Here is a 27,865-nt window from a genome sequence, read left to right on the forward strand (position 1 = left end):
CTGATGCTCAAAGAACTCCTTTTTCTCGGTAATGGTTTTTTGGTTTTTTTTTTTTGGGGGGGGGGTTGTTTTTTTTAATCCAGCATAGGTAAACCTAGTTTTCTAGTAAAACATCATGGCAATTTCTACGTGGAAGTTGGCAAAAAAAGTCTTCTGGCAAATCAGGCCTTTAGTCTAATGTCAGGCATGGATATAAGCTTTTTTCCTTTTTTCTATGTTACAACTATTTTCATTGACAAAGTATTTTAAAAGACTGATAAAAGTTGTTATTTCTTCCTGTACCCTCCAGTTATGATTAGATGGTATGTCAGCTCTCATGACAATACTGGTTTATAGTATTCCTGCCCTGCCCACTGCCCACAGGAATCTACTTACCCCTGTGCTACTTCCTCAGCTGTGGTAATACAAATGTTTGTGTGGTTAGGTTGTGAATCAAATCAGGGAACTGGTCCAGCGTTTAAAAACCTTTTCTCCGTCTGATCAGTTCTTGGGTTCAAAGACAGCAAACCACTGCTGTATTAGTGTCATCAGTGGGGCAGAGTGGAAGGAGCGGGAAGAAATGGATGGAATAGCAAGAACGGGCATTGCTATAAAGGCAGCATATCATGACACTGTGCCTTGGCAGGTATCTGCTGGAGGTTTTTTGGCTGGCTGTTGCTGGCTTTCATTTATTGGCATTAAAAGCTACCTAGAAAGAAATGTATGCAAAGTGCCCTAGATTGTGAATGACTTTTCCTGGATGTCAGAGGAATTCTTGCTATGACTTGGCTTGGCTCCCAGCCCTTTAGGTGGCTACAGTTAGGTTAGAGCTTCTGAGCTGGTTGATGATGTGTGCCTCAGGACTCTTGTCAGGTTGAGTAGCTTATCAGCATGTCCCCAGAAGAGACATCCTCACTCTGTCACATAACCTCATCTCTCTCTTGCAAGGGTCAGTCTTGTCCCAGAGTGGGGCGACCTGGCTGTTGCCTTGAAGGTTTTCAGAATAAGTTTGGAAACCCACAAGATATTTCTGCTGCAAATGGCTCCAACAGTTTCTTCCCAGGTACTATTGCCTAAACAATTTGAAGAGGAATAACACATTTCAGAGTTTCGTCGGCCAATGCCACCTGCTTTTATTATTCTGCATCAAATCATGTATTTCCTTTGTGTTGTGGACAGCTGTTTGAGGACCGACAATGCAGCAGCATCTGAAGGTTGGCAATGTGTATTCTGCTTAAACTGCAGGTGTTTTTGCTCATTCTGTCTAGTTTCAGTAGCTCCAGAGGAGTCCGTTGGTACACCCATGACATGTGCCCTTACTTCGGTGTTTGCTGTGCCTCTGTCACCAAGCCTAGGAGAAGTAGTCCAAGACATCCCAACTCACCTAGGAGTTTCAAGAAACTTTTTGGATCTAGACATAGCAAAATTTGTTGATTGCAATCTAGGACTGAGTAAGCCTTGATCTGATTGATGGGTCAGTACTTACTTCCAGACCAGCCACCTGGAAGACCAGTTTCCCCTGGGGGTGTGTGTGTCTCAATTCAGGGACGGCTTGCAGGTGAGATATTATTCTGAAGCTGTATTGCTATATACTTCCCGCGTTCTTGTCCTTATTCTGCTCATTACTGGTGACCTCCCCAGGGACTTGCCACTGCCAGAGAATGGACTACAACCATTTGTGCGTCCTTATTAGAGACACTTCTTATTTGTCAAGATAGATCAGATGCCAAACATCTACCAGCACTTGACAAAAGCTGTTGGGGTTGATGCCGAAGACCGCGGGCTGTGAGGCTGTGTAACAGCGAAAGCAGCAGCTGAAATTTGGGGAGCTGGTCAGGAAGGCAGGGAGACATCCGCCAGAAAAATCCTCAAGCCTGCGGCATGGCCTCGGAGGCTGAAGCTGGCTGTGCATTGCCTGGGTGCAGGCACTGCTCTTCTGACAAACTCCCCACCAGCACAAGACTTGTGAGCTGATGCAAGTAACGAGTGACGTCCCCTTTTCCCTTTTCCCACCCTGTTTTCTCCACAGGACCGGGCTAGCTTTCAGACCCTGCACGCTAAGACCCTGGGTGACACATCCCGAGGTGGCTGTGACCACCCCGCTGTACAAGGCAGAGGTAAGGCCGGGGCAGTGGGATGCCCGAGCCAGGCCTCAGCAGCCACGGGCTACCTTCGGTGGGGGCCGTGAGGGGAGGGAAACGGCCCAGTTTCTCTGTCCTCCCCCCGTCGCACCGGCACAGTGGGGGCCCTCCGGGGCTGCTGAAAACGCCTCTCCCCGCCGTGAGGGAGAACGGGAACGGCGGCAACGACACCGCCCGCCACAGCCTCGGCGGCTGAGGGGACGAGGCGGAGGAGCGCCGCTCCCCGCCCCTCCCGCCAAACGAAACCTCGCGAGATCCCGCCGGGCCAGCCGCCAGTTCTCGCGAGGTTTCCGCCTGGCTGCGGGCGGCGGCGGAGGCGGCTCCTCCATGCGGTCGGAGCGGGAGGCCGGGCCGGGCTTGATGCGGGTCGGCGGCCGCGACAAGTGGCCCATGGACACCCCGCTGAGGCGGGAGTCGCCGCGCCGCGACCCGGACGCTTCGCCAAACCCTCCTCCGCCATCTTCCCCGCCGCCACCGCTTCAGCCGGCGCCGGGTAAACAGCGAGATGAGAAGAAAACGGCTCTGAGCAAGGTGAGGGGGTGAGGGGGGGGGGCGAGGTGAGGAGATGTCAGTGGCCCAGGTAGGCCCCGTCCCACAGACGGAGTCTTAATTTCAGGAGATTCAGGTGTTTAAACGGGCGTTTCTTCATCTGCGGAGTGAGGGTGTTTATTCACTTCAGTATTTTGAGATCCCCAGCGGCAGCGCTGCAGATTTGCCTGCCTTTTCGCCTTTAATTCTTCAGAAATCAAGATTGGCCATTGCTGTGGCAAAGCAAGGACAAGAGCACTTCTCTCTCCCTGGCTTTGTTCGAGCGCTTTTCAAAGATTATTTATATAGAGTACTGTGAGATTTGATTTATTCCTGTTTTCTAAATTGGAAAACCGAAGCACTGAAAATCACTATAACTTAAGTCAGGTGACATTCAGATATTGGCAAGAAATGGGAATAGACTTGTCTGAAGCTTGATGGCCGTTTTACTGCTTTGTGTGCTGGCATCGTTCTGTCCCAAAGGTTTCTGTGCGGTTTCCTGGCCTTTATTATTGGCCGGGTTACCTGAGTGTGGTGGGTTGACTTTGGGTGGCTGCCAGACCCCCGGCCAGTTGCTCTCTCACTCCTTTCTCAGCAGGACAGGGGGAGAAAATAAGATGAAAAAACTAGTGGGTTGAGACAAAGACAGGGACATAACTTACAAAGTGCCATCACAGGCAAAACGGATGCAACTTGGAAAAAATTAATTTACTCTAATTTTTTTTTAATTAGCAATAGAGTAGAATGGTGAGAAACAAAGATTAAAACCAGAACACCTTCCTGCCCTCCCCCCTTCTTCCCCAGGCTCTACATCCTCTGCCCCCAAGCAGTGTAGGAGGATGGGGAATAGGGGTTGTGGACAGAACAGCTCCTCTCTGCTGCTCCTTCCTCCTCACATTCTAACTGTGCTCCAGCATGAGGTCCCTGCTATGGGATACAGTCCTTCATGAACTGCTCCAGTGGCAGTCCCTCCCACACGCTGCAGTTGTTCATGAACTGCTGCAGCACAGGTTTTCTCCATGGGCTGCAGTCCTTCAGGTTAAACCTGCTCCAGTGTGGGCACCTCTCCACGGGCTGCAGGTCCTGCCAGAAAACCTGCTCCTGTGTGGGCTCTCCACAGGCTGCAGCTCCCTTCAGGGCATCTCCATCTGCTCCAGCGTGGGGTCCCCCACGGGCTGCAGTGTGGATATCTACTCCTCCATGGTCCTCCACAGGCTGCAGGGGGACAGCCTGCCTCACCATGGTCTCCTCCATGGGAATCTCTGCTCCAGCGCCTGGAGCGCCTCCTCCCCTCCTTCTTCTCTCACCTTGGTGTCGGCTGTTTCTCACGCTTTTTTCCCCTCGCTTCTCTGTCTCGTGCGTTGCTGCGCAGCCTTTTCTGTCGTTTCTTAAGTACACTTTTCCAGAGGTGCCACCATCGTAGCTGAGGGGCTCCGCTGTGCCCTGCGGTGGATCAGCTGGAGCTGGCTGTGTCCAGCACAGGGCAGCCCTGGCCTCTCCTCACACACACCATCCCTGCAGCCCCCACTGCCAGCACCTGGACACATAAACCTAACACACTAAAATATTGTTGGCGTACAAGGCTTAAAAGCTGGTTTAAACTAAATATTTTTAAAAATATATACTGTAAACATTTTGTGTAGTCAATATCTATTTTTATGGTTATTTGTTAATATTTTCTGTTCTTGGCTAAATTGCACTGGTTCTCAAGCTCTTCATCAGAATATGTCAGTTACCCTACAATTTTACAATGTTAACAGAAACTGAGATAGGGAAATTGTTCCATCTGTCCGTAAGTTGAAGAAGGTAAATCACTAGGAGGCTAATGCTCCAATTGAAGTTCCCAATTTGAGGAAGAGCTTTTAAAGTGGAGTAATATGATTTGTTTAGTCTCTTTCTGCAGTATTTAGATCAAAGATAAATCTCCATTTTCTTTTATATATGCAGGTGGTTATTCGACGGCTTCCTCCTTGTCTAACTAAGGAGCAACTGGAGGAACAGCTACATCCTCTACCTGCTCATGATTATTTTGAGTTTTGCACTGCTGATCCCAGGTGAGGATGAGCTGTTTGTGCAGGTTTTCAGGTGCTTAAAACCTAATTAACATATTTTGGACATACCAAATCACGTATTTTTTCCATCAAGACCTTTTTGTTAGTTTTGTTAGTTAAAATATTTGTGAAAAGCTGGATACATATGCAGAGACAATGCATTCCTGCCCTTTTCTTTTACACCGGTGTTTTTAAAACATAAGATTTTTGTGTATGAATAGGACGTAATTTTATTTGAAACTCTGATGTTTCTTTCAACTCTCATTGGTAAAATGCAACAGACTGTTTATCAGCAGTGAGAAAGAGTCAACCTAGGGGAAATATCACAGAAGTTTTTTCATCAGTGCCATTTGAGCTTAGTTTCTTTGTTTGCTTACATGTTTTTGTATTTATGTCTTACAGTTTTTCAAATAAGCTGGTTTTATTCATTTTTGTGACATTCAAAACTAAAAAAAAAAAAGAAATAGTGGTTGATTTAAAATAAATCAGAATTGCTAGTATATTTATATAATTTACTCAGTATCATAGTGGTAGAATACTGTTCCCTTTCAAACAAAACAATTTCTAGAAGAGAAGGAACTTAACCATTATAATAAACAAAATACCCTGTATGCTATATCTGCATGTGTTCTGAAAAACTGAAGTATAAGATCCATCTTGCCCATCTTAGCCTATCTTAGTGTGCGATGACTTGTCCTCCACAGGCACCAGATTCCTTCCATTGACTACAGAGAGATCCTGGATGTTTATCACTGACCAACCTCTAAAGTTACAGGTGATCCCACCCAGAGCAGATAGCCTTTCCTTTCTAGGGAATTGTTTGTGGCAAATTACACTTGGAACAGTCTAGTTCCTGGGCTGATTATTTGAAAGGATGCTGCCACTTCTTGCCACCACCATGTTATTAGATGGTTTACTCTGACTGTATAGGTTCTCTCAGAGTCAATTCCACAGTTGGAAAGGAACAAATGTCTATTTAGTGAAACTTTATGGCAGTTGCCTGACCTAGACAGTTACACATATGTGCAGCAACTAAATAGTAGGTGCTTCCGTTTTTCTGGTAGAACCACAAAGGATGTGAAGTTAGGGAAGAGGAGAGTTTAGTCTGATTGAAAGTCTTTGTAGTTACTTATATTTTTCTTCTGAACCTCATCATCCATATTTCCAAATGGGTCTCTTTAAGGCTTCTGTCCCAGCTGTTCATTTGATAAGGGGAAAATAGCAAAGGCAAACCAAAAATTCTCTGAAGAAGAGTGTCTCTGTCTTCAGTGTGTTTAGTTGCACAAATGCCAGGACATAGTTAAAAAAACTACAATTTTAATTTTCTAGAACAATTGTTGGCATAAGAACTTAGGGAGTCAGCCATCTTAGAAAAGAGAAGGCACTGACAACAGTTGTACATATAAAGTTTCATTTTTTCTCTCTACTTTCATGTGATGAAATTTGGAGTACTCAAAAATCTTGCTGTCCACTCGTTTAATTGCATCCATGTCAGGTTACTGCTGAAGGATGCTGTGGTTTTTCTCTCACGCTGTGTTATTCATTGTATACTTTAATATAGCTAGGGACAGAACGTGTATATATAAAAAAGTTTGTTAGATGGCATGTATGACACAGGAGCTCATTCAGGTAGAGGGATGAGGACATGCTTAAAACTTTAAAAATTCGTTTGCCTTGAAGAGCAGATCTTAGTGATTAAAAATAACAAGTGTGAAGAAAATAAAGCTGTATTTCTTATATTGTTTTGCTACTAGACTTCAAGATGCAGCAAGCAAAGAATACATGTTTTTAAACTTTTTTTTGAGCATCAGTATCTCTGATATGTATTACTTGGATTGTCAGTTTCCTTCAGTCCTGTGTATGAGCCCTGTAATAAAATAATGATCTGGGAGAAAAATGTTCTCTTCCTCCTCAGTTTTGGATTCATGTTCTCTTCTGCCTTCATAAATTTAAACTCTCTAGAAAAAAATGTTTTTGTATAAGTAGAGCTCCTTGTCAGAAATTGATGCCAGAAATGATGGAGGTTGAAAATGGTTCAGGAGCAGTTAGCAAAATACTTATTTAGACAAATATTTATCTATGAAAACCTGTTAAACACAAGGATACAAGTTTTGTATTACAAAGTCCCTAGGCTGCAAGTACCTGAAATTATATACTAGGTGAAGTGTCAGTGTATAGTTTCCCCTTTTTAATAAACTTTCCCTAAGCATTTATCTACTAGTTGCTGTCAGAGGGAGGATAGAGAGGTCTTAACTATAGCTGTTTCTACATTTTTACTTCAAGGTCATCTCACCCTACAGGACAAAACAAACAAGATACGTATGTCAACTCAAGTTTCTCTGTTTTTGCAGTCTAAAGGTTCTCTTTTAAGTTTACAATGTCTTATTATAGGCAAGCTATAAAACTTCTTAAAATTTCATTTAAGTAATGTCATGAATGTATAACACTTTTTCAGTTACATCCATTTCAGTAAAATCATTTCTGAAAGTGACTGTTGCATTGTGTTTTGTTCATTTTTTTCAGATTCATCCGATTCATTGCATTACCTTTATTCTCTCTTGTACATTGACATTAAAATACAAACAAAACACTGTTTCTGTGACTAATTCTATGGCCTTTAGGGATGTTTGTTGGATAGACACACTATCTATAGCTGATAATAAAGACTCTGCCTTCCTGACAGTCTGTCTTGTTCTCAGACTCCAAATATTAACTATTTTTCGCAGATACTCTCTTTTGTCAGCATGTAAATGTTTCTGAGTCTTCTAAAACTTCAGTCAAGTGATTTAGCTCTGGCCCTGCAGGGTTTGGGTCATTGCTTGGGACTGGCACTGAATGCTGAGTGCTAGGACTTGTTAATAGTGTTGTGAGGTTATGAAAGTAAAGAGATCTGGATAGGAGCTTTTCTCATGTGAAAGCCAGTCAAATAGTCAATGCCATACCATATATCACAGACATTGATAAAGCTTCTTGCAAACAGCGTGCCTCCTTTTCCCTTCATAACCGCTTCCCAGTATTTTACTTGGGATTATTGTAGGCAAATAGCATTAACGCTGTCGGCAAATAGCATTAATGCTGTCGGATGGCAGCGTGCGCCCAGGAACTGCAGCTCTGAAGGGGCAGTGCATTTAGAACTTCAAGGGAACCGCCACTACTGTGTTCTGGACGGAATGAGTGACAGTGTCATCACAACTGCACAGCATTTCTGCTTCTCCTCTGCCGGGCAAATTGTGCTCATTTTTATCTGTAAAAAGGAAAGGCTAAGTTAATTTAAAATTATGCCAGTTCCATCCACTATGTGAATGACCACAGAAGGTGAGAGACAAGAGGATGAAGGCCAGTGGATTTTAGCTTGACGTGACAATGTAGATGAGGAGTTAGCCGTTTGATCAGAAATTATTATGTAATATATGAATGGACGGAGGAGTTTATTTAACACTCCAAAATTTAAATGTAGAGATCTATATATTTATATACTACATATGTTTATATATATACACACCATGATCAATAAGTTGGTAAGTATTTTTACTTAGCTGGCTGTTTCTATAGTTTGCATGTTGCTGTTTATATTGTAGATAACTACTTAAAATTGCTTTCCTGTATACCAATCTTTTTACACGACTGTGTTAAAAGATACTTCGTAGAAGTAAACTATTAGAATGTGTTTGTCACTAAAATTACTATAAAAGTAAGGGCTTGAAGAGATGATAGACTGAGTATCATAGAAATACACGTAACCTAAAAGATTGAATACCCTTGAATGCATGGCAGAAAACAAAGAAATAGTGTGTTATACTGAAGAAACATGTACAGTCAGACTCATATGGGTTATTTCCATAGAGATTGCTCTAAGTGATATCTCAGAGATGCCAACATCATGTGCAGTGCATCTGTCCAAAACATGATACAGATGGAAAGCAGTGTTATAGATGGCAAACATATGGCAGAATAGAACCAGCTGTCTGATTATAAAACTAACCATGCAACCTCAAAACTGAATCCTGAATGAAGCCTATGCTGGTAGCTACTTGAAAAAAGGAGAAGGCACACAGAGTCCAGTGGCCCTTCTGAAGGACTCAGCTGGAAGGCAAAATCCTGAAGAGCAAAAGCTGTATTTTATCCAATAACTGCTGAATACAAAGTACAAAAGTGGATAGGTGAGGGAATCCAGGGTGGGGAGCAGCAGCTGGAAGTCAGGTATCTGAAACCCAGAGTAAGAGACAGCGTTTTATATGCAGGCCAGTGCTAAGCATTTCCAATTTGCTAGGTTTACTCAGCTTCCCATTTAGAGAGTGAATTTTAGGTGGGGGTTTTTAGGCGGTTTTTTTTAGGTTCATTACACACTTTGCTGGGTAAAAAGCCTAAGACAGGGGTCTGAAACACTCAGTGATCAGGCTTTTATACACTAAGCACTCTTGACAGCTTATCTTCTGCATGCTGTAGAAACACTCCGTAGCTGGTATTTGCAAAACATCTAAATGAAAAAAGCCCTCTAGTTTTTTTTAAACGTTTCTCCTGGCTACCATACCAAAAAACAAATTTGGTGGGTTTACAAAATCATTGGTTAGTTATTGCCAGCACTGCTCTTTATGGTCAACTTTTAACACTCAAAAGTGGGATCCATATGGATGCACATTTGAAAAAGAAAAAATTATTTGGTTTGTAGTAACTGTTTCTTTGAGCTGCCACATGTGTGGAAACTGTGATCCAACCCATATTTTTGCTCTTTCTCACTCATTGTGAAATCTGATTCTGAAATAGCTATGGGATTGAAATACATTTGCAACTGTGTGTATTTATTGTCTCCTGCTGGTGGTGGTGAGTTTGTCTGAAGACAGGCCACGTGTGGCAATAATATTATGAATTATTAATAGTATTTTAAATTTATGGGCTCATGTTCAGGTACGTTCAAAAACCTGGCGTAATGCATAGCCATCACTGAAGGCAGTTTAAGCCAAACTTTTATATCACAGTTGTGGGCGTTTAAAGCATGTACATGCCATGACTCACAATAACTTAGCTGATGGGTGGTAATTCATTAAATTACCTCAGTTTCATTGTGGTTGGTGGTGTGCCAACCCTGAGGTTTTTATCAGGCACATTAAATATTTACCCTTGGGGTGGGATCTATGCCAATAAATTCTTGAAGAATCAGAATTATTTTAGGTAAGTACCTGTTCTTTCTTTTGCTAGAATGCTTTGGATTTTCACAGTAATTGTTCTTCACAACTAGACATAGCATATATATTGATACACATGCATGTCAGAGGGAGTTTATTTATTTGTATATAATTCAGTGGATTATCTTGCCAATTATTAGGTTATTTAATCATTCTTAAAGGTGGAGTGACAGCTTGGCAACTACCCTTTCACTGGATGCTTTTACTTCTGTTTCAACGACAGAAGACTATCTTAGCATGCCCAAGAAGTTCCCCAGAAGCACTGCTGTTATTCATATCTCTTAAATGGTGAAATACTAGACTTAAAGCTTTGATCCTGCACAATGGAAGTGTATGCTCTGCAATTTAGGGAGACAAAACACACTAGAAATATTTGTTTCAGTTCAGAATAAATTTCACAGTTGCATCCAGGAACTCAGTTGCTCGGTTACTTTTTGTCACGTATGTAATTAGATATGTATATGTAAAGACTTCGATATGCATGTTTAACGTAGCCAGTTCTCAAAGATGAAAATTGCAGTGTGATCCTTCTAGTTTTACTTTTTTCCTAGTCCTGAACAGAATAGTAAATAACAGAAAATAAACTTATTTCTTGTTGCAGCCTTTATCCTCATCTCTACTCAAGAGCATACATTAACTTTAGAAATCCTGAGGACATCCTTCTTTTTAGAGATCGCTTTGATGGCTATGTCTTCATTGATAATAAAGGTTGGACTATTTGTAAGATATTAAGTATGTATATATACATATACCATTTTAGAACATTAATTTACTTCCTTTTTGCTAATTACACCAGTTTTTTCCTCAATATACAGTTAATTACATTAAAATGTATCAAAATCTAGCACTTAAAAGATAATGAAGTGCAAAATATATTTGTCCCTGCAGTCTTGCTTGTCTATGTGGTGTGCATGCTTTATCTGCATTCTTGTACCTTAAGCAATACACTGTCAAGATCCTATTAAGATAATTTCTTATGCAAGTTCATCACAACAGGAACCGAACACATTGGAAGCATGAATCGTTACACCTTCAGTGTGTTTTTGTGAGATAAAGTTGTGCCACTTACTCTCATTTTGAAAAAGCAAGACAAAAACTTGACTTCATCATTTTGGTTGCCCACTTTGAGATATGTACAGCTTGACTTTTTAGAGCATTCGCAGACATCTTGAGTTGAGTTCCAAGAACAAGAGCAACAAAATTGATTGCCATCTTTAAAATGTTCAGTTTGCAAAAGTTTGCCCAACAGTAAAGGAAAAACTCTGTAATGTAGGCGTGGATAAATCCACGTCTCCTACAGTAGCATGAGACTGCCATAGCCAAGAAATGGTGGTTTCCCTTTAGTAGTTCCTTGCCATATTCACTCATACCTTCTGTAAAAAATTGCATGGGTTGTATAAAACAGGCATAGACTTGTGGGTTTCTTCTATAGACATTGTCTATTCTGTACACTCAGTGTTGCGGAGGTCCTGCGAAAAGTAGTCCTGTCCACTCTTACTGGAGAGTTGATCTCTAAAGAAGCTGTCTGTCAAACTAACAAATTCCTCTTCAGCATTTCCTACCTGAGATATTTTATAGGCTTCTAACTATAGGATTCTAACTAATCAGATTGGGATGGATTTTCCTAGAGATGGAGAACAATACATTCCTCTCAGTGTGTGATTCCCAGATTTCAAATTCTGTGTGTTTTAGATGAAAAACTAAAAAGAAACTGTTTTTATGGTTCTGCCAAGACTTCATTTTGCCTAAATTAAGCACGTTTTTCAGTGTTGGGCTGGACTGAAGCCAGGGTATTCTGTACATTGCAAAACTGAGTTTGGACACTGCTGGCCAGTTTGGCATGATTGTGCAAATAAAGAACACAAGTTTTGATCAAAGGTGCCTTCTGCTGAGGTTTATGGTGGCACTGCATTTATAAGGCTAAAATTAAAACAAGGATTACCAGGTTCAATAAGGTTGACAAATGTTCTGACTGATTTAAGCCAAGTTTTCAGTGGACTTGAGCAAAGTATAATCTTGAACTGGCTGCAAGGGGAAACCAGGCAAAATTCAAAAGCTACACACAGTTCTGACTCCAGTCCAAACAAGAATCCAATATTTAAGGCAGAACTCAAAACAAAGAATCCATGCCAGTAAACACAGGCAAGAAGTTGCATAGTCCATCATAAACAAAGAGGTTTCATACAATTCTACATGCTGAGTTTTACAGTTTTGCTTCTGAAAGAAGGTGGTATGTTTTATTATTGCATGTTACCCAGCATTTATTTATTTTTTAAGCTTTTTGCAAACAGAACTTTACAGAAGCAACTCCATTGTTTCAGATTCATTTCCCAGTAGTACTTACCACTTGTCAGGCTGAGATTTTCTATAAATGTTTCTAATCAGTCCATATCTGTGAAGAATTAAAAGGGAATTATAAATGATATTGCAATAATTTTATCGTACAACAATAGTCATCTTCATTTTGACAGTCTTTGTCAGCATGTCCAAAAAATATTTAATGTTTATGTATATAATTCAAATATAAATGTATTTTGTTTTGAATCTAAAATACAGCTACATGTAATTTTTCATTAGAAGTTTAGGATGGGATTGTAGAAACACTCATTTTTGATTTCAAGTAAGACTGCCCAGCACAAGTTTCAAGAGTTTTGAAAATCTTAATTGAACATAGGGAATGTTTCTCCCCCTCAAAAAATTAAGCACTGATCTCTTTTAAGGTTTGGAGTATCCTGCAGTGGTTGAATTTGCTCCATTCCAGAAGATTTCAAAAAAGAAGCTGAAGAAGAAAGATGCCAAGGCTGGGAGCATTGAAGACGGTAAACATATTTTCTTGGCGTCATGGTGGAAAATAGATTCTATTTCTGTCATGTACTGCAAAGTATTAACATAATTCAAAAATTTTTCTTCACAGATCCAGAATATAGGAAATTTTTAGAGAGCTATTGTGCTGATGAAGAGAAAATCTGTGCCAATCCTGAGATTCTTTTGGGAGAGATTGAGGCCAAAACAAGGGAACTCATTGGTCTGTTTTCTTGATTTTTCTTATTATTGAGAATATTAACTATATTATTTTTATATCTTTATGATATTACCTGCAAGAGCTGACCTGTTCAGTCTAACAGATTTTGCAGTTAAATTTTTGTTAGCTCGCCATGTAGTGGCAGGACACACCCCACTTACTCTTTTAAGTCTCTATGCATGGAATCGCTTGACTTCACTGGAAGTTTTGCATGCACAGTGGCTTCAGAAGTAGGTCCTTAATACTTCTGCATACTTACAGATGTATTAAAAGATGGAAGATTTATTTTTAAAAGATAAAATAACTGAATACTTAACAATTGATCCCTGATACTAGCTGCTTTTATTGAGAAACATGAAATGATCTGTCTTTGTTCTCACAGTCAAGATTCTGCACAAGCTTTTAGAGTAAGGCAACACCTTGTTTTCTGTATGCATACAGCATGGCTTTCACAGTCTCAGGGGGAATCTTCAGTAAGATCAACACTGAAATCTTCAGTGCCAGTATGCAGCTTTCAGGATGACATGGAATATTGATGTGCTCTATCTCCAAGTGACAACATGCAGAACGCTTACTCTTTCATTAGGTGTGACAATTGATCAAGTAGGAAAAGAAAAATCTACCTTTGCTATTATTTCTTTACAGTGTAAAGGTAGCCACCTCTTTTGATTAGAATCATAGAATAGAATCATAGAATCATTTCAGTTGGAAAAGCCCTTTAAGATCATCAAGTCTAGCTGTAAATCTAACACTGCCAAGTCCACCACTAAACCATGTCCCTAAGCACCACATCTACACGTCTTTTAAATACCTCCAGGGATGGTGACTCCACCACTTCCCTGGGCAGCCTGTTCCAATGCCTGACAACCCTTTCAGTGAAGAAATTTTTCCTAATATCCAATCTAAACCTCCGCTGGCACAAATTGAGGCCGTTTCCTTTTGTCCTGTCACTTGTTACTCCTGTTTGAGAGTTGACTGGAGAAATTTGGAACTTCAACAATTTAGAGTAAATGGAAATGTTGGAACTGTGGGTATTTAGGTAATTCTGTTATCAATAAAACTTGTTTGTTGCTGCTCTAGATAGAGAAGTTCCCCAACAATTTTTATTTACCCCAAATCTTCCCTAGTATTTGACAGCAGAGTAAAAGCAGTCAAAATTTTTAAAGAACTTTACAAAAAGTTTACAGTTTCAGGAAAGATTTATTAACTTAAAAATATTCTATCAATAAAAATGATTAGTCCTGAGAGTTGCAGATTTCTGAGTAACAATATTGGCTGAAGTCAGCTTTACATTAGGAGTTTTAATGTTTTGTTTCTGTTAAATCACAGGAAATCAAGTTAGTTGCTTGCTTTTTTCTGCTATTCAAAACCGTGGCCATTGCTATCAATGTAAAACCAAAGATTGCTTCAGTGGATAGCATGTTCATAGCAAAATTAAGTAAGGATTTAGTTGTATGTCCAGTTTCAAAGGTGTTACTCCTGCTGAAGTCAATGAAAGATGTGCCCAGGACTTTGCTGGTGGAATTGGGCTTCACATTCTCAGCATTTCTCCAGGTAGTGTTACTGCAAACTGACATGTTTTACACATCTTGTCAGATGTGTTGGCTCATCAGTTTCAGACAGAGAAATATAAAACAGATTTTCTCTGTAAGAAGATGAAGATAAGCTCATTCTTCTGGCTTGTTTGTAGAGAGCGAGATAAAATATAAAAGTTGTTGCTGACACAGGTCATCATTTTGCAATTTATTTTCTTGTAAAATTTCTTAAACATTGTAAGAAAAACTGCTTAGATTTTTGTTTGTGGTAAGGCTCATAAATAAGATGGGTAAGATTCAGGTTTGATCAACATTCTTTTTCGCCCTCCTCTTTTGATAGGACTCATCACACTGCTTCTCTCCCTTGAACTTCAAGTTATAATTTCTGATTAAACCTCTTGCACCACAGCCTTAGTCATGACTAGGGCCAAGTTCTGGACTCCCAGTGCAGCTTAGCCTTTCCCCAGACGCGCCAGTTACAATTTATGATCACTTCCAGCATGTAAAAGTGCCCAGAGGCTGACACTGCTCAGACAGGGGAACTTAGGGGAGCAGGGGAGAGAGGCAGAGCTGCAAATCTGAGGAACTGGTAGGGTGCTGGGGACCTAAAATTCATCAGAAATTATGCACAGGGCTGGGGCGGGGGGGGGGGGGCAGCATGTGAAATCTAGGGATAGAGGGAGGAAGATCTCAAATCAAGAATCTTTTTTCATTGTTGCTTTTGATCATTGATACTTGCTAAAAATAAATACTGAATCCTATCGAGCCTTCCCATTCATAACTGTGTAATAAGGTTTTATCATTAATGAATGGGTTGCCTGCAGGATATTCATACTTTCAAGACAAAAACATTCAAATGTTTTTGGGATATGAATTGTGTCTAGATTTTGGCTGTGCCATTTCAAATTTGATGAAAACTTTATTTCTTCCTTTTTTTCTTTTCTTTTTTTCTTCCAAATCCTGTCATACATTCCAATAGTGAAATTTTCTTCTGGTTTAAGGAAGAATCCTATACATAACTGTAGAGCAATTTCTAGTAGTAAACATTTTCTGTAACTCTGTCCTGGGACATCCAAGACTGACAAAATGTGTTGTAACTACTCACAGCTGTAAGTACATGAATTCAAGTTTGAATTCAATACTGACAGTCATGAATGCTATACATGATATATAATTTGATGATGTTATCCAAGTTTTTGTAGAATTCTGGGATGGTTCAGGATGGTGGTTTAGGCTAGATTTCGGAGTGTGGAGAGACAGCTCTGTAACATAAGAATGGCTGTGTGATTTCAGTAGATGAGGCATTTTATTTGTTATTTGGGAAGCCAGAGTTTTATTGAATCTGCTGATACTTTGCTATGTAACCTGGGACAAACCACTCACCTCTTATTCATCCCATTTTCCCATGGAGAGGTGAATGCTAAATGGTAGTTAAATGGAAATGTTGTATTAGAATGAAAATGTTTCCTTAATGATGTACTTTGAAATCTGGGATTGAAAAGTGCTATGTGAGATGACAGTAATGTGGGCTGCATATGAACAGCAATATAGCTAGGTTTTGATGTATGAAGTTAAAATGTAGGAGTAGAATCTGAACACACTTCTTTCCTTTTTGGTGAAAGAACCATTTGATGAGCAAGAGAAATAAGCCATTCCCTTGAACTGAAGAGATACGATTTTTAATTAAACATTGAATAATCATGCAACATATCTCTGTTGCTTCTACCCCTAACAGCAAAAAACCAACAAAGTGTTTCTAAAGCAGAATGGTGGGAATGCCTTCAAAAATATATAAAACAAATAGGTTTATTAATTATTTGGCTCCCTTGTAGACAAAGCTAGAAAAAAGGGGTTAGTACTAAAGTAAAGAAATGAGTACATATTTTAGGAGTTGAACACTATATCACAAATTTTTTGTGTTTTAGCTAGAAGAACAACACCCCTTTTGGAATATATTAAAAATAGAAAATTAGAAAAGCAGGTACGTTCAGACTTTTGCCTGAAGTTCAACATTTATGTTTCTTGTGGTTTTCCGTTGGACAATTTACAATTAATTGTTTTGAATTCTTCAGAGGATACGAGAAGAGAAAAGAGAAGAAAGAAGGCGGAGAGAATTGGAGAAGAAACGTCTGCGGGAAGAAGAGAAAAGGAAGCGCAGAGAAGAGGAAAGACGTAAAAGAAAAGAAGTGGAGAAGCAGAAGAAAATTTCTGAAAAAGAAATAAGGATCAAGGTACCTTAATGAAAAAGATCATTATTCTGTTGAAGTTATGCAGAAGTTCCTTTGGTATCTCACTGTTTATTTAGTATACAGTGTGGAGATACCAAACCAGTTTTGACTGGAAGGGAGAGTAATGTAGGGCTTTGACTAAGTAGCGTTGTTTGAAAGTGTGACTAATTGCTTTAGGTACAATGATGTGCTGATGCAGTTATGGCAGGTAACTCGGATATCTTTATACAACACTGCTGCATTCTATGCCAACATAACCTGACAGAACCAAATTGTTCCGTGCCAACATGTCGGAATATTATTGCAAATATGGCTTTAACACTTTCTGTTATGTAAATCTTCATCTAGCCAAATTCACGGAGAGTTTTTTTGTGTTTATGCTCAGAACTAATGTATTTTAATAGTATGCTTTAACCAAGTCTTGCTAATTTGAGGCTGCGCTGCCTTATAACAATCTGAATGAGTGTGCTTTTAATGACTTCACTTAGGTGAGTGTATTTTGTGCTATTATGTCTGGACATTTAAAACCTTACTTGTATAAGATGACACAGATAAAAACTATTCATCTGAACTAAATTTTGTGGTATTGGAAAGGCTTTATAGGCTGTTTTGAAGAGGAAAATTGGTAAAAGAGTCTGTAGCTTAACACAAGGACACACAGACTCACTCCAGATCTTGTGGTGGGGAGAAGCCACAGAACTGTGTACTTCTTTCCTCTTTTCTTCCTGGACAACAGTTTCCTTCACCTGGATGTATAAAAACAGTAAGTTGTGAAGCCGAATTACAGATTTTTTTTATATCTGGGCATAAAGAAAAACACCGTAGAAGTTCAGAAGAAAAGGGACTCGCTTCTTAAAATGTATTACCCAAAATTGGTTGTCCAAAAAACCCCAGTATTTATGACATAACTGTGGTGATGTAACCTTGAAAGCTAGTTCTGTCTCCGAAAGAAGAGGAAAATACTACCTGAGAGAAACATTATAGAAGTTTTAAATATTGGAGAAGAATAACCTGTGCTCATTTCAGGAAAAACTGGTAGAATGAAAAGACTGGTGAGATGTTCTGCTTATACCTGAAATGTTAGAGAAATAGTTTGAGACAGTGGGTCCTTCTATAAAGTTTATTCCTGTAATGCTAGATGCTGCTCAAGCCCTGTGTGGGTTATTTGTTGTGAAAGGAACAGACTTCTTGAAAATCTTAATCTCCCAGGTGAAAATGTAATGTGATCTTTTCTGCTAGTATTATAATTTTTTCCTCAGTCTGTATTTCTGTCAGGGTGTATGTATACTAAGCACCTACTTCTATATGCCAGTCTATCCCAAGTAGTTAATGTGGCACACATTTGATATATAGTATTTCAAGGAGTGAAGTATTAATCCTGCTCTCTTTGTAGTATTGTAGAGGTTCTACTTATTTTATTGTCAATGACATTGAGCTCTGTTACATGATTTCTAAGAAATCATAGACCATAATAATATCTTTATATATAAAACTCAGGAGAGAAGAGTAGGTAAGTGCTTTCTCCAGTATTCTCAGCATATTAAAAAGTATGCAGTTGAATGCCTGTTAATAACTGTCACTCCTTAGCAAAAGTAAACTGCCCTTTTTAAATAACTTTAAATTTCATACTTTGTAAAATACATTCCTAGCATTTAAATAAGATATCTTCAATCTTAATAAGTTACTGATATATTAAATACATTGTTAAAATGTCTGTTACAACAGAGGAGAATAATTTCACATAATAATATAAACAAGTATCTCTTAGCTTCTCAAGAAGCCTGAAAAAGGAGATGAACTGGCCAGTGAAAAGCACAAAGAAAAAGGTGAAGAAGCTGACATTGAGGAAAACAAATGGGATAAATCACCTGGATCTGGGAGTATAAAATCCAAATCTTTGGAGGGTTCACTAAAAGAACTTAAGGAAAAGTAAGTAATATATATATCTTTTAGGCTTCAATTTTGATTCTAAATGCTTTCATCTCAAGGCTTAAACATGATTAAGTGGTGCATTGACTGGCTGTCAGCAAAGAACTGATTTCATTCTCTGTGTGAGCAAACCTCTCGCTGTCCTTTTTCTAAAAGGTGTGTTTAGTAACAGCTTACTGACCTGATGGCAGTATTAGTGGATGCAGTTTGTTGTTTGTGAAATGTTTTGAAATCCCAGATTGGAAGGATTTCTGCGTGAAAAGTCATTCAGAGTTTCACTGTTATTTCACCTGTTCCCCATTAAGAGCTTGGGTAAGGCCCTCCTTCCATTACTGATGTCAAAGACTAAATTGGGTAGGATGCCTTACTTTTCCTTCCTTGGTTTTTCTGCAATAAACATATGAATATGTTTGGTAAATGGGACAATGGCAGAAGAGTTAAGGTGTGAATGATAGCCTTACGATAGATACATGCAGAAGGCTGTCTCTGTCCCCCACTGCCTTTTGTGTTACATATGTAATAGTAGGAACAAGAGGTACAGCTCAGTTCTGTTACTACTGTAGCCTGGGAATGTCTTGCAGATGTTTTCAGCAGTTGGTTCTCTCTCTTGTCCTTTGGCACATGTGTCCCGTCGCAAGCAGGATTCAGCCATGAAACATGTAAGATACATAACTAAGAATAATATGCAGCTGAGATAAATAATCCTTTGTTCTTCAGTAGAGTTGTTTAGCTAAGCTCTCCAAAGTACTTTGCAGTACATAGGGACAAGCTTGAGCATTTAAGTTAGTTACCTAAGGTATTATATATGAAGTATTAGAGGAAGTTTGGGATTGTTTTCTAGGAGCCTTGCAGGCTACCTGCCTATTCTAAGTAGTTTAAATTTTATCTTTGTCCACATAGGCTCTTGATTTTTATGAAAGGTATGCAGGAACTGCAAATGTTCTCTTAATGGAAAATGGAAAAATAAAGAAACTTTGAACACTGGAAAATAAACCCACTGAATTTGCTAACTGAAGAAACGGTTCACTAATAATATCCTACATGCATTATTCATCTTTTTTTGTCTCTGACTAAGGACTTCAGACATGGGCTAATGTTTCAGTATGTTCAGTATGTCCTAAAAGATGCTGAAAACTTTCATTTCACATTCTCTAATGGAAACTGAAAATATTCAGCAACTCTTTTGTTGATGTTCTTCAACAAAGGAAAACAGAACAGGCTCAACAGAAACACTTGCAGGGGCAAGTCAGTTGTATGTTAATAAGGCTTTTTATGTATGAAGCTTTTGGTGGTGCCATGTAACATTTTTACTATTGATCCTGTAAGTTTAATAAGGCATTAATGTAGGTTTTCCAGGTGTAAAACAGAATCCTTTTGGCTGCGCAGGTACAGTAAGTGTTACCTTGTCTTTCCAAGCGCTCATTTCATCATGATTATTAGTGGGTGTGATTAGGTAGCAAGCTATGAGCTATTTCAGCTGAATCGAGAATTAAAGTTGAACCTACTTTGTCACTGACTCAGAAATCGGTAATAAACTATTAACTTCCAACTCTACATGCAAGAGACTGAATTGCCTGTTTGAAACCATGTTTTAAGGCTCAGTAGCAATAGCTTTCTACCATGAATTAAAACCTCAGTAGGTGCATGAGTGTACATGGTCACATACGGATTTGAAACTATCCCAAACAGAAGTATGCTTCCATTCCCTTCCATTCATTTCTGCTTGCTTTCTCTGGCTGTGTAACTTTCTCTTCTACCTGTCATTTGTACCCTGCCATTTCCACTCTTGCCTGCCCATTCGCCGCGACTGAATTTTAGAAAGACACTTCAACCACTCTTGAACTGGAGCTTGTATCCCTGTAACCTGCCCACCTCCAGGCCCATCCATTCCTTCCTCACCCGCAGTAACAGGCAGGGGAAGAGACGGGTACCAGGCAGTGCTGCAGCACCAAGTGGAGGTGTGTCTTTCTGGCTTTTTGGAAGGTCACGCTCTGAGCCTTGCTAGGATTTGGAGTTAGTGTCTAGAATAGCATATTAAATGTGAAACAAAACAACTTACAGCCACATACCGCTTGAGAGCTAACACAGTATTTTATATATATGTATCTATGCTACAGGTACAGTATCTCTGTAACTGTGATTGATTCAAGTGTCTGTGACAGCTGGGACGTTGCTTCCACTTGGTGAATGTGTTATAGCTAACACAAGCACAGTCTTGCAGAGTGCTGAGTAACTTACCTGTCACTCGGGTTTTGTTGCTGACCTCCAGCTCTTCCCAAGATGGGGCCCTTGTCTTGGCAGCCCCACCAGTGCCCAAGTTCATGGCAGAGGCTGACAATTTTCACAGTCCTGTTATTTAAAAAAAAAAAAAAAAAGTGATATAGAAAGATAAACTTTTATTGATATTAAACCATTCTAAATGAGAAGCGTATCACAATTTGATCACTACAGCATTAGAAAATCTCCATCCTCTCTGATTCTGTGTGCTGATTCCCAAAATGTGAGCAGACTGTCGAAAGCAACTTTCCTGTTTCAATTTTAAGTATTTATACATATGTACTATATAAAAAGAAATTGCCTGTGTTTGCTCCTTTTAAAGTTCAATCTATTCTGTAATCTTTCTTCATTATTTGCAGTTTGGCTGTATGAGAGAAGCACCCGCTTGCTGAACAGGAACAATGAAGTGAATAAGAGAGCTGAGAATTGTATCAGACAGGCAGCAAAATGTTGCAAACTAATAGTCTTTATAATATAGACTCATTGCAGCATAGCAGAAATTAAGTATTATGTTGTGGTAAGGTAATGGTCTTTTGCCTAAATAAAATATGCAAAGGTAGGCTAAATTAGTTGGAGACATAATAAACAAAAGCCTGCAATGTAAGTTTTCATTTTCACAAATGCATTCTGCAAGTTGCAATGTCAGTGAATAATTTTTGTTAGTCATAAAACTTTACACATTGGTACATGATACCTGCACAATTACTCCAGGCCCTGCATGTTCCAATTCAAGGGAATATTCATGTACATGAGTCACCTCAAGAACAGGCCACAAGACCTAATCATGCAGCATGTATGTATGTGAAGAGTATTGGGGAACTATTTATGGGACTGGAAAGAAGAGGGATAAAAGTTGAAGAATGTGCCTTCCACAACAGTTGCACAAAAGTCTGATTTTGCTTGCAAAGCTTTGACCGCTATTTTGAACTGAATGCATAGTCCAGGGCCGGACATACATGGATGACACATTCAGCAAAATTGCACATAACCCCTTTTTAATGAGAAGAAACCAGCCTTGCCATACAATTGATCTGAATACTGTTGAAGTCGAAGGCTTTGTATTGCATCCTTCAGCAGTTTTGTTTTACTGTTAATTGCTTGGATTTTCTTTCTTTTTATACGTACTCGTAGGTCACAAAATGATAGTGACAAAGAGCAAAGAGATTTGGAGAGAAGATTTCGAGAAAAAGAACCTGAAAGACAAAGGTATCGATTGGATGATGGCAGAAAGCATAGAGCTCACTATGAGTTTGACAAGTTTGTGAGAAGGAATGAAGAAGAGCTGAAATGGGGGAAAGGATACAACCCAGACAGAGGAAAGAAAGGGAACTACAACTACAGCTTCACTGTGGAGGCAGTAGACAAACTGGGTAAAGAGGACAAGTGTGATGACATGGCATCCAAAAAGGAGCGCATAAGAAATAAGGTTCTTTTATTCATTTAGGATAATCTTTCATTAGTTAAATATGCTTCGAGATCACAGGTTTTGCTTTTGCAAACTCAGCATAAAGATGCTTTTTCAAAAAAAGCAGTTCTTTATTCCATTTTCAGTAAAATGCAGACTACTTTCTACTGTTATCAGAGGACAGCAGCATTTAAAATAAGGTTACAGGTCTCTGTTCACTCATATTTACAATATATAAAAGACTTTTTGTCTGCCTTTCAACCCTAGCATTTTTAGAACGCTATTCTTGGAAGCCTTGTATTTTATGAATGTATTAAAGATTTTTATACTTCTGATCAGTAATGAAATTTAAAAACTGTGACATGCTGGTCTTTTAAAAATGTACTTTCATTACCCAGCTCATAAAGTAATTGTGGATTAGCCAGGCATTGCTCAGTAGAGGAACTATAAGTACTTAAATAAATAGCTAATTCAGAGACCATTGTATTTAGAGGGTGTGAATGTGCAAATTCTTCAGTATTGTATACCTGCCAGTATGAAAAGCCTGTTGTTTGGTTAGGATGAATTATTCTCGTGGTCGTTGTCATGCAAAGAGCAGGTGCAAAACCAGCGCAAGCGGGGCCTGTAGTAGGGAGTGCAGTAGAGCTGTCCCTTATTGTCTCCCAGAGACATGGGCATAATTTTTCTCAGAATGCCTGATTTCAGGCTCTTTTCAGGAGGTGGCTCTCCTTGTTACTCTCATTCTCTCTCCCTTTCTGATCCTAGATTTTCCACAAAAGATGACCGAAACACTGTTTTGTGTAGAAATTTATTCTGTCTGTGAAACTCTTCTTTCAAACCAAGTGACTGATCTGTGATGTGGGCTAAGGCTGACAAGGAGTAAAGTGGTCACGTGCCGAGCGAGTCTGTATGGAGTGTGCATAGAGCAAGTCCAGGTGGACTTGCTGTGCGCGTCAAGCAAGTCACCTTGGGCAAACACAGAAAGCCTGGTGTGCCCCGCTTTTTGTTTACGCAAAGGTCAGCTGGGCAGCATGGGTGAGATTTGTCTGCATATACACATCAGCCACTTTCCACACACACCAGCGGCTCAAGCTGTAGAACAGTCAGAAAAATGGCTAGTTCAGAAACAGGAAGGTGGGAAAAACAATTTTCCTCCTGCTTGCCATGCTGCTCTTGAAGTCTGATGAAATAATCTGCAACCTTGGAACTGGATGGTGGGTCTTGGGGGCCCTTTGCCAAGCCTTAAGAAGCCACCTCCTTTTTATTTCTTCCCGTTGCACTTCTGGTAGCTTGCTGAGTCTGTGGATTAGTGCACACTTCAAGTGCTAGATTTGTTCCTTAAACAGAATAAGCAATATCAGTAAAGTTCTTTGCAGTGTGGTGACTTTTTTCCTTAGAGTATTTATCATGTAGGTAAGAGTTAGGGGCTGAGTTTTCCAACTTACCAGTAGAATTAACAACGCCAACACAAGTTTTTAGGCAGAGATTGAGCTGCTTTCTGAAGTTTGTAAGAATTAATTAGAAAACAGGAAATTTCCGGTGTCAGTAACAGTTGTGCTAGCTTTCATGCGAACTGTGAAGTACAGAGTCTGTGATACGAAAAATCGTTTGGACCCTTTATCATAAACTTTCCAGTGGGCACTGCTTGTCAGAGGATCTAGTTTTATGCAGCTGTTTGTGATGTAGAAAGATACATGTTATGCATTTCATACCACACCACAAAGCACTAACTAGAATGATCTAGTTGTATGGCCCAATACTGAATCTCGATACCTGGTCTAAAGAGATGGAGAAAAAAGTGGAGCAAAAAAGACAAAGGTGAAGGGAAAAGAAAGAAAAAGGGAAATTGTGTATTGGGAATAAGAAAACAGAATGAAAAAACAAGAGATCAGAATGACTTCAAATTATGAAGGCAATTGGAAATTAATATAGTTTGATGTAGGACAATTTCAGTGCTCTGCCACTGTCTTAAAATAGGCTGTTTAATTTTGTTTGCTAAACTTAACAGAAGACTTTGGTCAAAAAGCTCAGGTTTTGGTGAATGGGTTGCTTCATAACATTAAAAACTGGTATTTGTGAGAGTAAAATACTCCTAGTAGGAAAAGACTTATTAAGCAGAGTTCCTAAACAGTATGTTTTATTATTGAAATTTCAAGAATAAAAAGTGCTCTCAAGAGCTACAGAACATCACCATTTGCATGTTTGAGGTGTCTTCCTTGTAAACTGGCTCCTTCCATTTTCCAGTGATCAAATCAGCATGTGTACGATTGGGTCACTCCCAAAGCCTGCACATGCTCAAATTGTACTTACTTTGTTTATTATCAGCAGGTGAATTCCCCTCCTCTTATACTCAGTATGGAAGGCATGATGAAGTGGAGCAATAACTATGCAATTTTATTTTGATACGTGTAATTCAAATGTGCATGCCATGTTTAAATTGTGGTAATGATTGATGATTTGAAGAGCATTGCACACATATCACTTGGTAAAGTTCAGTTGAGGATAATTTTCTAGCTGTTACCTGCTAAACTTTTCTGGTTTGTCTTATTTTTTTATGCTTATGTTTAGTATTTGTCATTCATCTGCAGAGTTGCAAGTGCCCAGGCTGTTGTCCTTCCGGGTTGATGTTAGTGAAGGTAGCAGCATTTTTCGGTTTTACCTGTAATGCTGTGTTTGATAATTGTCTGCAGTATTTCTCCTTGTTTACATTAACTGTATCATAGGGCCTTTAATTTTTACAGCTTGCTTTATTCAAAATGCTTGGCTCCCAAGAATAGTGTTATAAACAAGACAGATGCTAAATACTCAGTCAATTTTCATTACACTCCATTTTTTTCCTGGGTCTTACGAAATGTAAAGCGATTTAACACAAAATCTACTTTCTTCACAAATATTCATCACTTTAAAATCCCACATATGTATCCCACACGGGTTTCTCAGAGCATTAACCACATCTCCTTCCTTCTAGGATCGCCCAGCCATGCAGTTATACCAGCCAGGAGCTCGCATTCGAACACATATGGGATCTACAAGTAAAACCTATGACTGCAGTGGGAAATCCTTTGAAGATGTCCTTGATAAAAAGTACGAGGCAGATAATTCAGCTGGAGGTGGTTCTGAGAAGAGTGAAGAAGCAGAATAAAACAAACTGGAGGAAAGACTTGTGAAAAGGGATGAACGTAAGATTCAGTGTAATCACAAAAAAATTCCACAGGGCTGTTTCAGAATTCCACAGGCGATTGCACCAACAAAATTATAATTGCTCTGCCTCTTACTTTCTGTAAAATAAAGGGAAGAGTGACTGGAGATGTATAAAGTATCTTACAGCAAAGGAGTATTGTTGCTTTTTTACAAAAAGCAGTGCAAACACCATTTGCCTCATTTAAAAGCAGTTCAATATTTTATTAGATTTACCTTGAAATAGAAAAAGTAATAGTTTTAAAGGAGTATTTATATAAGACTTTTCAGAAGCTATTTCACCTTTTCAAGTCTAAAGAAATGAAATATAAATTTGCATCAGCTTGAAATCTGAGGCACTTTAAATGTATTTGGTGCATGACGTGAGGGTCACAGGACCCCTTCCTGCAAATGGCAGCGGCAGAGGCTGCTGCAGGGAGTTGCCGTTGGACTCGGTGGGACCAGCCCTGGGAGGAAGCTCTGGAGCCAGCAGTGTTTGCAGGATGAGGCCCACAGTTTGCACAGTTGTGAGGAATGTCCGTTGGTATCTGTACCTCATTGTGTTTACGTTGTTTTTCAACTAACTATAGCGTCAGATAAGTGTTGGTAAAGCTACAAGTATGTTGTTAGAGAGTTTATAATTTTCTGAGCCACTTTTGCCTTTTATGTTTTAATAGATTCTTGTGCTTAAAACAGAAGAAAGCTAACGCAAACCTCAGCACTTATACAGTATATCTGGTTTTAATAAATTAGCTGTTTTTTATGTTTTTTGACACTGACTTTTAAAAAAAAGTGGTTGTACAGTGATGACTTTTTATATGCTAATGTTTCATATAAGTTGCAGTTGCAGGATTTGGAAAATATATGATACGTGAACGCTCTACAGTTCTATTTGTTAAAAAAATAAACACACATGAATGTCAACTGCAAACTACCATTTTGTAAGATCTAGGCCAAATTCTGCCCTCTGATGCAGGCACATAGGTATATATATATGTGTGTGTATATACATATCTTCCATTGGTTTCAATGGTAGCCGCATGTTTACAGAAGGGCAGAATACGTTCATTTATCTTTCATGGCTGAAAATTTCTTAGTTGTCTGAAACTGAGACCTGCTTTGTCGTTGAAGTTAAATAGTAAGATATTAATTTATTTTTACATCCTCTTTGAACATTTTATTATTAAGCATAACATCTAATTGTTCTAGATTGAAAAATTATTTATTGTATTTTCCCAGATATTATGCATTAAGTAGAATAAAAGCAAAAAGATTTTGACTATGATTTTGAGATGTGATCTGAGATTTTTTCATCTATTACTCTAGAAAATCAAGTAAGATGCTATGCCACTTTGTAGTCTTCAGAAGCAGATAAAAATACAGTTGAGAAGAACTTTAATATCAAGCTATGTATGTGAGTGGCCAACTAAAATTACTTCAAGGTTAAGTAAAACTGCTGTTAGAGCATCATTTGGGTTTAGCTCCATCTAAAGTTTACCTTGTTTGCCAAGTTCATCCCGACTGCAGAGAAAGGATTTTGTCTTGAGTCGGTGTTAGCACGGGGCTGGCTTTCCCCTCAGCAAAAGAGCCCGGCTTGGTCTAAGGAGAAGGACACTTGCCTGGAAAGTTCTCCTGCAGCAGAGCCAGGCAGAGCTGAGATCTTCACCAGATGAGAGTCTGCTCAAAAGCAAGTATTTCCCACCCGTTTGGATGCCCCGGGGGAGGCTGGAGGACGGGTCTCACCTGGGAGAGGGACCGGCAGGACACAGAAAAGCTGTGATTTTGCACATGCTCACAACCCCGAGCTTGGTACCTTTTGGCCAATGGTGGTTTTCAGGCTACTCGCCCACCTTCACCCAGGCTTGATTTTTGAGCCTCACTATAGTGTCAGAGGTGGTACGGAAACCCAGCTAAACTGGATGAGCACAGAAGACTTTCAAAAACTGCACTTTCCACATCTTTTTTTGCAAGCCTGTTCAGATGGTCAAATTATCTTGAGATGATCCGCAGCTCTCGCCCCCATCAGGAGGTACGTGCCTCCTTCCTGCAAAGCGACAGAGCCAATGCCTAGCCTGGGACACGGTTACCCATTCGATCCCTTCTGCCAGTGGGAAGAAATGTCATCAGGGATTTCCTCAGCACGTACTGTTAGGGAAAGGAGAAGGTAGGAAGAAGAACAGAACAGTTGGAAGGGACGTATGACAATGATCTTGTCCAACTGCCTGACCACTTCATGGCTGACCAAGTTATAGCGTGTTATTAAGGACGTTGTCCAAACGCCTCCTCAACGCTGACAGGCTCGGGGCATCGACCACCTCTCGAGGAAGCCTGTTCCAGGGCTTGACCACCCTCTCGGTGAAGAAATGCCTCCTAATGTCCCGTCTGAACCTCCCCTGGCGCAGCTTTGCGC

General features: G+C 39.6%; 1 protein-coding gene and 1 long non-coding RNA gene across 6 annotated transcripts; one reads left to right on the plus strand and one right to left on the minus strand.

The window, feature by feature from the left end:
- The first annotated feature begins 2,394 nt into the window (after positions 1–2,394).
- UPF3A (UPF3A regulator of nonsense mediated mRNA decay) lies at positions 2,395–26,740 on the plus strand. 5 transcript variants are annotated; one of them, XM_029998693.2, is made up of 10 exons: positions 2,396–2,651; positions 4,596–4,702; positions 10,484–10,590; positions 12,603–12,701; positions 12,797–12,907; positions 16,365–16,420; positions 16,512–16,670; positions 18,436–18,596; positions 22,005–22,079; positions 25,247–26,740. In XM_029998693.2, the coding sequence occupies exons 1-10, from the start codon at positions 2,448–2,450 to the stop codon at positions 25,443–25,445; spliced, it is 1,278 nt and encodes a 425-aa protein (XP_029854553.1). In that variant the 5' UTR covers positions 2,396–2,447; the 3' UTR covers positions 25,446–26,740. The 5 variants fall into 5 exon arrangements, with proteins under 5 accessions (XP_029854554.1, XP_029854553.1, XP_029854551.1 ...); XM_029998691.2 differs by having other exon boundaries at positions 22,005–22,243; positions 25,247–25,552; XM_029998690.2 differs by having other exon boundaries at positions 2,397–2,651; positions 22,005–22,299.
- LOC115334507 lies at positions 5,466–21,125 on the minus strand. Its single transcript, XR_003921133.2, has 3 exons — positions 20,835–21,125; positions 12,227–12,274; positions 5,466–6,993 (listed from the first exon to the last, which is right to left on the minus strand). It is a non-coding gene; the product is annotated as an uncharacterized LOC115334507 (long non-coding RNA).
- Positions 26,741–27,865: the final 1,125 nt, after the last annotated feature.

Source organism: Aquila chrysaetos, chromosome 23, assembly GCF_900496995.4.
Source record: "Aquila chrysaetos chrysaetos chromosome 23, bAquChr1.4, whole genome shotgun sequence".
Lineage (NCBI taxonomy): Eukaryota > Metazoa > Chordata > Aves > Accipitriformes > Accipitridae > Aquila > Aquila chrysaetos.